Source organism: Arachis hypogaea, chromosome 9 (assembly GCF_003086295.3).
Source record: "Arachis hypogaea cultivar Tifrunner chromosome 9, arahy.Tifrunner.gnm2.J5K5, whole genome shotgun sequence".
Lineage (NCBI taxonomy): Eukaryota > Viridiplantae > Streptophyta > Magnoliopsida > Fabales > Fabaceae > Arachis > Arachis hypogaea.
In genome coordinates, this window is record NC_092044.1 from 39,086,313 (window position 1) to 39,096,574 (window position 10,262).

The 10,262-nt window shown below is 37.6% G+C and overlaps 1 protein-coding gene across 4 annotated transcripts; it reads left to right on the forward strand.

Annotated features, from left to right (window-relative positions):
- The first annotated feature begins 3,904 nt into the window (after positions 1–3,904).
- LOC112710881 (autophagy-related protein 18h) lies at positions 3,905–9,557 on the forward strand. 4 transcript variants are annotated; one of them, XM_072202927.1, is made up of 10 exons: positions 4,026–4,479; positions 4,898–5,005; positions 5,259–5,702; positions 5,993–6,433; positions 6,750–6,995; positions 7,207–8,001; positions 8,091–8,266; positions 8,378–8,505; positions 8,596–9,030; positions 9,155–9,557. In XM_072202927.1, the coding sequence occupies exons 2-10, from the start codon at positions 4,985–4,987 to the stop codon at positions 9,157–9,159; spliced, it is 2,691 nt and encodes an 896-aa protein (XP_072059028.1). In that variant the 5' UTR covers positions 4,026–4,479; positions 4,898–4,984; the 3' UTR covers positions 9,160–9,557. The 4 variants fall into 4 exon arrangements, 3 of the variants coding, with proteins under 3 accessions (XP_025619111.1, XP_072059028.1, XP_072059027.1); XR_003157085.3 differs by lacking the exon at positions 4,898–5,005 and having other exon boundaries at positions 3,905–4,479; positions 8,627–9,030; XM_025763326.3 differs by lacking the exon at positions 4,898–5,005 and having other exon boundaries at positions 3,905–4,479.
- The last annotated feature ends 705 nt before the right edge of the window (positions 9,558–10,262 follow it).

Below are 10,262 nucleotides of genomic sequence, written 5' to 3' on the forward strand. Positions count from 1 at the left end.
AATTACCTTTTCCAGTCTCAAATACAGTTTACATTACACCCCTAGCTTTAGTTTACACAGACATATGGGGACCTGCCCCAATAGCTGATTCCTTTGAAAATTTTCCTTCATAAATTTTATTGATTCTTTTAGCAAGTTTACCTGGATTTACTTCGTTAGATCACGCTCCCAACTCAAATCAGTATTTAAATGCTTTCAACAAATGATTGAGCTGCAATTAAATGTTAAAATAAAAATGGTGCAATCTGATAATACTGCTGAATATGTGAGTTTGTCCAAAGATTTATAGATGCAGGGAATTCTTTATCACTTTTCATGTCCTCATGAACACCAGCAAAATGGTGCTGCTGAGCGGAAGCATCGGCATGTTGTTGAAAAGGGGCTGACCATGTTAGCAGGAGCTGGTATGCCAATCAAGTATTGGGGTGCAGCTTTCAGCACTGCAGTGCATCTGATCAACTTGTTACCTACGCCTGTGCTTGCTAATCAGTCACCGTATGAGAAATTGTTTGGCAAAAAGGCTGATTACTCCAGTCTTCAGGCTTTTGGCTCTTTATGCTTCCCACACTTGCAGTCCTACAACAAGCATAAGCTGGAGTTCCGATCTTCCCCTTGTGTGTTTTTGGGGTACAGCGGCTCCCATAAAGGTTATAAGTGCCTTACCAAGCAAGGAAAGCAAATAATCTCCCGCAATGTTGTGTTTAATGAGCACCACTTTTCGTTTAAAGACAACAACTTTGCTGCCTCCCTTGGCGGCCAATCTGCTCTGCCACCACCACTTCCAGCCAGTGTTCTAGCTATCCCTACTCTCTGAAGATCTCCTCTCCCCACCATTGTGTTGTCTTCACAGCCAGCTTTCTCACCTTTGCCTCAACCGTTGCACTCCTAGGTTTTCCCTTCTGTTTCTTTCTTGTCCCCCTCTCCTTCTTTTTCTTTCTCACAACAGCAGCCATCCTCCTCACAACCCACAACATCTTTTTCTCCTTCTGCACCCTCCAACACACCTATTCCTATTCCAATCTCTGATTTAGAAATTGTTTTAACTGATTTTCCCCTACTCAGCCACCTACTCTAAACACCCATCCGATGGTTACCCAAAGCAAAGCTAGCATTGTACGACCCCGAGCCTTTTTGACAGCGATTGAGCCGAGATCAGTCAGAGATGTACTACAAAATCCAGATTGAAAATTGGTTATGGATGTAGAATCCCATGCTCTTATGCGGAATCAGACTTGAAAATTGGTTCCTCTGCCTCAAAGTCGAGAGGCTGTTGGTAACAAGTGGATTTTTCGAGTTAAATACAATTCTGATGGCACCCTCCAAAAGTATAAGGCGCGGTTAGTAGCTCAGGGCTTTTCACAGCGACCATGGTTTGATTTTACTGAGACCTACAGCATTATTGTAAGTCTACTTCAATCAGAATTGTACTCACTCTTGCATTGTCAAAGTCATGGACCATCAAACAACTTGATGTTGACAATGCCTTCCTTCATGGTGAGTTGGCTGAGGATGTGTACATGAAGCAGCCTCGGAATTATGAGATTGGCGATGGCAGTTTAGTATGCAAGCTTACTAAGGCCCTGTATGGCCTCAAACAAGCACCACGGGCTTGGTACTACAAGCTATCTACAGCGCTCCAACATCTTGGCTTCCTTGCCACTAAGTCTGATGTGTCTGTCTTCACCCAGTTCAGACATGACTCAGGCATTATGGTTCTTGTGTATGTCGATGACATAATCGTCACAGGTAGCTTGGATAAGGTCATTGATGATGTCATTCAACAACTCAACACTAGGTTTGCATTAAAGGACATGGGTAGCCTAAACTACTTTCTTGGTATTCAAGTGACCAGAACAGACAGTACTGGTCTTCTCTTGTCTTAAGAGAGATATGTTAATGACTTGTTAAAGAAGGCTGAGATGCAAGACTGCAGGCCGTGCGTCACTCCCCTGCCGTCATCGGTTAAGTTCTCTACCTTTGGGGGATCTGCCTTCAATAACCCGAAGCTCTATCGGTCTGTTGTGGGTAGTTTGCAATACCTTACCGTGATCAGGTCTGAGTTGGCTTATTGTGTGAGTAAAATCTCACAATTTGTGCAACATCCACTTGATGAACACTGGAGACTTGTGAAACATATTCTGCGTTACATTCGTGGTACCTCCACCTTTAGGTTGCTACTACAACCAACAGATATCACCACTGTGGTAGCATATAGTGATTCTGACTGGGGAGGCAATCCAGATGATCGAAAATCTACTGGGGTTTTTGTGTGCTACTTGGGAAGAATCGGGTGTTATGGTGCTCCAAGAAGCAAGGGGTTGTGGCTCGGTCAAGCACCGAGGCTGAGTATCGGGCTATGGCGGATCTGGTAGCTGAGTTGCTTTAGATTAAGAATCTGATAGTTGAGCTGCACGCAAAACTCCCAGCTCCTCCCTATATATATTGTGATAATCTTAGTGTAGTACTCCTTGCAGCCAATCCCATTCTGCACTCAAAATCCAAGCACTTTGAGACTGATCTTCACTTCGTGCGTGACTTTGTGACGAAACGACTCATTAGTGTAAGTCATATCCCCGAAACGGTTCAAGTTGCGGACATTTTCACTAAGGCTCTGCCTAGTACTGCCTTTCTGCACTTTAGAGATAAGTTAATGGTTGCTGATCTCCGACGTTATACCGGGCTTAGAGGACAGGGATCGGATAAGGATGTCAAAGGGGAGCGTAGCAGAGAATTTAATAAAGAGAGTGTCAAGCAGGGACCATGACAAGAGTTGCAATTTACCTTGTACAAAGTCTGAAGCACCTAAGAAGTTTTTAAGGTAGAGTTCATGATAGTGTGTGTATCAGTTGTGGTAGTGTATTAGGCGTGATAAGTATATTACTATGATGGTGCATTAGTTAGTTAGCAGGTGTGTGGTTCTTGGTGTGCCACCTGGCAGGAAATTCTGCTATTGTTGCAGTTACATATTGCAAATATTCATTCATTGTAACTAACCATTCATTCCATTCAAGTAAACACAATTGAAAATTCATCTTCTCTGTTTTCTCTCTGCTCTCTCTTTCTTTCCTCATTCATCTTCTTCCCTCTAAGCCTGATACTTTTAGGGATCAATTCAATGATAATTAATAAATTTTTTTTAAATAAGCTACGGGTTACTGTCAAATTTATAATAAAAGAAAATTCGAGATAATATCAATCTAGTTCGTTAATCTAGAGCTCTTTAGAGATAAATTAATCTAATGATAATAGTTATACAATTAATGTCAGAATAAAAAAATTCGATGGTAACATATTTTCATCAAAATTAAATTTGATGATAAAATTATTTGTCTTTAAATTTATATATAAATTAAAATTCGACCATAAATACAACGGAATAATAAGTAAAATTTTTGGAGTCTTTATGTATTCTTAAAAGTTATTTTTTTGTCGACTACTCATAAAAATATATTTAGAATAATATATGGATAATATTATTTTAAATAGATTATTCAAATTTATGAGATCATCTAGCAATATTCATTTAGTATCTATACATATAAATATATTATTATAACTATTTTACTATTTCTTTTTTAAATAAATATTTAATTTTTGTACTAATGCAACGGAAAAAGTAATGGTATTTTTTCATCATTATTTGAATGGTCAACAAAACAATTACAATATAAGTGAAATTAAATTAATTTATTAAAATGGCTATTCATGAACTATATGTCTATATGTCAAAAATAATTATTTTAATTACTGATATACACTATAATTATGCCTTTGTAAAATATTTTTACATTGATAAAGATACAAAATCTCTCATAACTCATAAGATAAAACTGAGAACTTTAATTAGTGTTTCGTTGATATTTACAAATGATAAATGATTTTCTGTTAAATAAGAAGCTTTTGGAGGGTTGTTGAACACAATACTATCTTTTACGAAATTTGTTTTTCATGGGAACATGTAAGACATTTGAGTGAAAGTGGTGGGGCTTGAGTGTCATTAGAAGAAAATAACAGCTTTTGCAATTAGCAACAAGCAAGCTCAACTGTGTGTGACTTAAACGGAACACAGCACACAAAAGCAAACCCAACAAAACACAAACTCACTTCACAACGGAACCGTCTACTCCCTTAACAGGTCAAAACTCCCTCAAACCCATCGCCGGAGCTCTCTTCCGCCACGCCAAACGTCCAGTCTTCGCCCACCTAAAACACTAATTCTTATGCTATATCCGATCGCTGACGTTCCGCGACGCTCGTCGGCGGGGACGAAATTCCCGGTGACTCTCCGGTGGCCGGTGGAAAATCACCTCCTTCGTTATTATGAAGAAGAGCCATGGAAAGGACAAGAACAGCAAAAGCGTTGCTTCTTCCTTCAAGTTCATATCCTCTTGCATTAAGACCGCTTCCTCCGGCGTCCGCTCCGCCGGCGCCTCTGTCGCCGCCTCAATCTCCGGCGACGAGGACAACCTCAAGGACCAGGTAGCAAACAATTTTCTATTTGTTCATTTATTATTTACTTTTATATATATATATATATATATGCTTGCGTGGATGGTACTCTTCTTAAGTCCGTTTTGTTTGTTGTTGTTGTTGTTGTTTTGTGTTTTTGAAATTGTGAAATGCTGTTTTTTGAATGAGTAGTGAGAATTATGAATGTTAGATTTTGATCGTTCTTCGTTAAGAATCTTAGTGGAAAGTGGTGAACGGCCTTGTTTTAATGGAAATGCAGTTCTTTTCTATGATAATCAATGAGATAGTGTGCATTGTGCTACGCTACGTTTGAAATTTATATTTAGACTTCAAAAATCTTTACATTTCTTGTTTTCATGTCCATGACTCAATTTTTTCAGCTAATTTCAATCTTTACATTTCTTATTTTCATGGTTTTGTTTCGTAGGGGTGAAGTAAAGATGGGTGGGGTACTCTGGTTTGGAATATTGGATTATTAAACCAAAAAAAGTTTAACGAAAGAGATATTTGTGTGATGCTGAAGTTGTTTGATATTGTAAGTAGCTGAACTAAATACTAATGCTGCTAAGCCTTACAGGGAAGAATAGAGTATTTAATACCTGTCTGAATTAAGAACAACCATGAGAAGTGCTACCAAAGGGTCTACTTACTGACCCCAATTTATGGGAATGGAATTGAATTATACTTTGATCCATGGCTCCATGCTACGCTATGCCAAGCTTCATAATTGCACATTTTCATGTATGAACCATGGGGACAGAGGTTTTACTGCTATGTTTGTCATGCAGATCCTTTGGGCATGCTTTGACAAGCTGGAACCATGTCCATCATCTTTCAGACATGTTCTCTTAGTCGGATATACAAATGGCTTCCAAGTTCTTGACGTGGAAGATGCCTCTGACATCAGGGAACTTGTCTCAAAGCGTGATTATCCAGTATCATTCTTACAGATGCAGCCTGTCCCTGCAAAATTGGAGGGTTCTGAAGGACTTGGAGCAGCACACCCTCTGCTGTTGGTCGTTACATGTGATAAGTTAAAGACCCCTGGTACAGTGCAAAATGTCAGAGATGGCCACACTGAAGCTCAAGCTGAAAATATAGCAAGCTCAGCTAGAACTCTTCAATTTTACTCATTAAGGTCCCACACCTATGTTCATGTTCTTAGATTTCGTTCGACTATCTGCATGGTTAGGTGCAGCCCTAAAATAGTGGCTGTGGGTCTTGCTACTCAAGTAAGTTTTTGACTCGAGGAATTCAGCACATAAGTTTGGAATTATTCATTTTAGCTAATTGAAAAAATTGACTTTATTATAGTTCTTGGTAGATTTTGGAGATTTTACCTATTTCCTTTGGCTATATTTGAAAATTACTAGGTTGCAAAATACAGAGATTTCTTATCACCTAGTGGATCATTTACTTGTTCTGTAGATGTGAATTTAATGTAATATATAGTAACTTAATCTTATATTGCCATATCAAAAGCCTGTCTAATTTGATTTCTATTTTTCTATTTTGCCGGCAGATATACTGTTTAGATGCTCTAACTCTTGAGAATAAATTCAGTGTCCTCACCTACCCAGTACCCCAGTTAGGAGGCCAAGGAATGGTTGGGGTTAATATTGGCTATGGTCCAATGGCTGTAGGACCCCGCTGGTTAGCTTATGCTACCAACCACCCATTGGTACCAAATGCAGGTCGCCTAAGCCCTCAGAGTCTTACTCCACCATCTGTCAGCCCATCAACATCACCCATTAGTGGAAACCTAGTTGCCCAATATGCCATGGAAGCTAGCAAGCACTTAGCTGCTGGGCTCATCAATCTTAGTGATAGAGGGTATAAAACATTATCCAAATACTATGAAGATCTTATACCTGATGGATCAAATTCTCCTGTTTCACCAAATTCAAGCTGGAAAAGTAGTCGGTTTACATCAAATTCTACAGAAACAGATATTGCAGGGTTGGTGAGTATTCTTTTTTCGGTGACAACTTAGCAAGTTATAATCTAATTTTCTTTTGCAATGTGGTGGACTGCTGACTAGATGTTTTCTTCTTCAAAGTAATATTGGCATCTGTAATACGATTATCATGAGATCATCTATTGGTTCACAGCTTAGCCATAGAGGAAAGAGTTTCTAAGGTAGTTAATAATAGTACTGAGTATTTTACAGAAGTCTCTTATCTTTACTGCCCCTTCTTTAAGTGGTTAGCTTATGTCAGTGGAAACCAGAAAGCATTCATTCTATATGCTTCTTGATTTGTATTACTCATCTATTGCAGGTTGTTGTCAAAGACTTTGTTTCTGCAGATGTTGTGGCACAATTTAGGGCTCATACTAGTCCAATATCTGCCTTATGTTTTGACCCAAGTGGGACACTTCTAGTTACTGCCTCGATTCATGGCAACAACATTAATGTGTTTAGGATTATGCCATCCTACCCAAGGAATGGATCAGGATCTCAAAGCAGTGACTGGAGGTGTTCACATGTGCACTTATACAAGCTACACCGAGGCATGACATCAGCTGTATGCTTCTATCCTCAGTGTTTCTTTTAAGGCCTTTTGCGTCTAGAAATTGACTATGACCCATAGTTATTCGAAAATCTTATGCTACATTTGAGCATGTGTTGACATATCATTAATGAGTTGGACTTCCTAGATAGTTTCTTGATATTCAAAATTCTTTTTTTATTTAGCAATATATAATTGGTTTTTACTCTTTGAGAATATTATACAGGTTATACAAGATATTTGTTTTAGCCATTACAGCCAGTGGGTTGCCATTATTTCCTCCAAGGGAACCTGTCATATTTTTGTTCTTGCCCCATTTGGTGGTGAGACAGTTCTGAAGATACATAATCAGGAACCAGAAGGACCTGTTATTTTGCCAGTTTTATCTCTTCCATGGTGGTTCACTCCGCATTTCACAGTAAACCAGCAACAGCGTTGCCTGGCACCCCCAACTTCTGTTGTTCTCTCTATAGTTAGCAGAATAAAAAATAATCATGCTGGATGGCTCAATACAGTTAGTAATGCTGCATCATCTGCTGCAGGGAAAGTATTGGTTCCATCTGGTGCTGTTTCTGCTATCTTTCATAATTCTATACCTTTTGCTTCAAGTGATTCATACCCAAAAATTCATTCTCTGGAGCACTTATTGGTTTATACCCAGTCTGGTCACTTAATTCAATATAAACTACTACCATCCTCCGTGGCTGAGCCAGGTGAAACTGCTGCAAGAACAGCTACAGTTCCTTCAGTGCAAATACAAGAAGAGGATTTGCGAGTAAACGTTGAACCTATTCAATGGTGGGATGTTTGCAGGAGATATGATTGGCCTGAAAAAGAGGTTTCTGTACTGGGGAATACACTTGGTGGACTGGAAGCTGAAGGATTAATCTTGGAGAGTTCAGATTATGAGGATAACGGTGTCAGGAACAATAGTTCGATAAAACTAGCTGAGCAATGTCACTTCTCAAATGCAGAGGTACAGTTAAGCTCGGGGAGGATACCAGTTTGGCAGAAATCTGAGGTATTCATTATGGTTTTTTCTGACTACTGCTCGTCAGCTTTCTCAATTAGTTCACTCACTGGAATAAATTTTTTCCCCACAATTTTCAGGTGTCATTCTTTGTCATAAGTCCTTTGGATGCTGGAGAGCCAAAGTTAGCTGAACTAACTACCAACGGAGAGATTCAAATAGAGAATATTTTTGTTAATGAGCTTGAAATAAGACAGAAGGATTTATTGCCTGTATTCAACTATTTCGATAGAATTCAGTATACTTGGGTTGACAGGTAATAATCATTTATCTTCCTTTCCTTTAACTGGTTATATAAGTCTTTTTCTTTTGATAAAAACACATAATTTTCCATTCTCATTCTATCAATATATGAAACTTTTGGCAGAGGGATTATGGGTAACTGCTCTAGCTCTTCATCTGATTTGCATGTAGCTGAAGAGAATTTGTCCGAAGATACTGCAGGTTCTCATTCAAAGTCTGCAGTATCTGGCTTAGCCGAAAAGGCAAATGATGGTAAGATTAGCAATCACGTTTAACTCATTATTCTTGAGTGGCCCGTGTAACTCGTTATTCTTGTTTATTGACCATTCTCATGCTTTCCAGCATATTTTTCTTCATCGATTGACTTGTCCAGTAATGAGATTCATTGCAAGAACAGAGAGAGACTTGCATTGGCATCATCACAACTTCAAAGCATGGAAACTTTTAAGAATCATAGTGATTCAGCAGCCACCACACATTTTGCTGATAATACAACTACAGCGTTTGAATCATCAAAACATGGAAAAGCCACTGGCAGTTTCAATTCGAGTGGTTGTGATTTGAATAGGAATGTCATTCGTGAGGAACCAATATGTCATTCCCTAGACTTTGAGAAATTTTTTCATGAGGGCTATTGTAAAGCGTCAGTTGACTGTAAAGAATCAGCGGAAGTTGCTACTGATGTGGATTGTAGCTGTCCCTGTGACAGGGAGAAATGTGATGATGATGGTGATAATGATGACATGCTTGGTGATGTATTTGACTTCTCTGAGGAAGGTATGTATCTGAAACAGTTCATCTTTTGATTTCATTAAGATTACTCGGCCTAGCTATAACTGCTGCAACTGCTTATCTTGTTCATTCATGTTTACCTTAAAACTATGAAATATGTGCGTTGCAGGTTGATGAATGCTTCTTTGCAAGTGCCTTCCTCCCTTCACTTTGTAAATTGGTGGTGTAAAAGAATTTAATGGACAAATGCAGGCGATTTCCTGCAGCAACTTAAATGCTACTGACCGTTGATTCAAGGAATTTAATGTTATTCACTAACAATGTTCCTTCCCAGGACCATGATTCTTCTGACCTTGTTAATTTTTATGTAAATATTGTATATTGAAATTGATTCCTACGAATTATGTTTGTGGGTTCTGGACTTGCTGGATTCGTTCTTTGTATGTTTGTATCATATTCTTTCTCCATAACGCGTAGCATGTGGGTTAAGGGACAGGGAAAAGAGAAACGAAATAGAATTGGAAAAAAAAATGAAGAGAACGCTGATAATGAAATAGCTTATTACTTTGTTCTCTCGTGTTTATGTATCCAGATTATTTATATTTTCTTTTGGTCATACTCTTACGTTTTAAGAATTTAAGATATTGGTTGCAGATACTTTTTTTTTTTTAAATTTACTTAGTTTGATAATTTCACTTTTAATTAATTATAGTTCCCAAAAACTATTTGCAAGAAATCAAAGGCCAATTTTTTTATATTGATTACGTTGTTAGAAGTTTGGATAATTTTGTTTGATATAGAGTTTTTTTTAAAATTAATATTAATTAAATCATCAGATTAATCAAATCGAATAGTCTAATTTTAATGTTAATTTTTTTAATTTTTAAAAATGTAAATCGGACTATCCGATTTGAGATTTTTTTTAAAAAAGTTAAAGATAAATGAGTAAGCCTAGTTTTTGAAGATTATTGTGCAACTAAATAAAAAATCTGGAGGCACAGATTTATTTTATCCCATATTATTAAAAAACAAATTATTAAAAAATTCATTTTCTGACTCATTCTTTTATATTAGTAAGTTACACACTAATCATGCAGCATAGAAAAAATAATAAGCGAAAAACAATATGTTGTGGCGTTATACTACTATTAGATATTTAGCTTTTTAATAGTTTTTCTTTTGAACTCTTCGTCATAAATGATACCCTACTTTTCTTTTTCTAATTTCCCAAACATTTCGTATATAGGAGATGAGGTTGTACTTGTTTGTGCTTTTAA

Excerpts from the sequence above, each read along its gene's own strand:
- LOC112710881 (XM_025763326.3), top strand. The coding sequence starts at position 4,321 with ATGAAGAAGAGCCATGGAAAGGACAAGAACAGCAAAAGCGTTGCTTCT. Across the intron at positions 4,480-5,258 it reads AGGACAACCTCAAGGACCAG|ATCCTTTGGGCATGCTTTGA; the intron begins GTAGCAAACAAT and ends TTTGTCATGCAG. Across the intron at positions 8,267-8,377 it reads CAGTATACTTGGGTTGACAG|AGGGATTATGGGTAACTGCT; the intron begins GTAATAATCATT and ends AACTTTTGGCAG.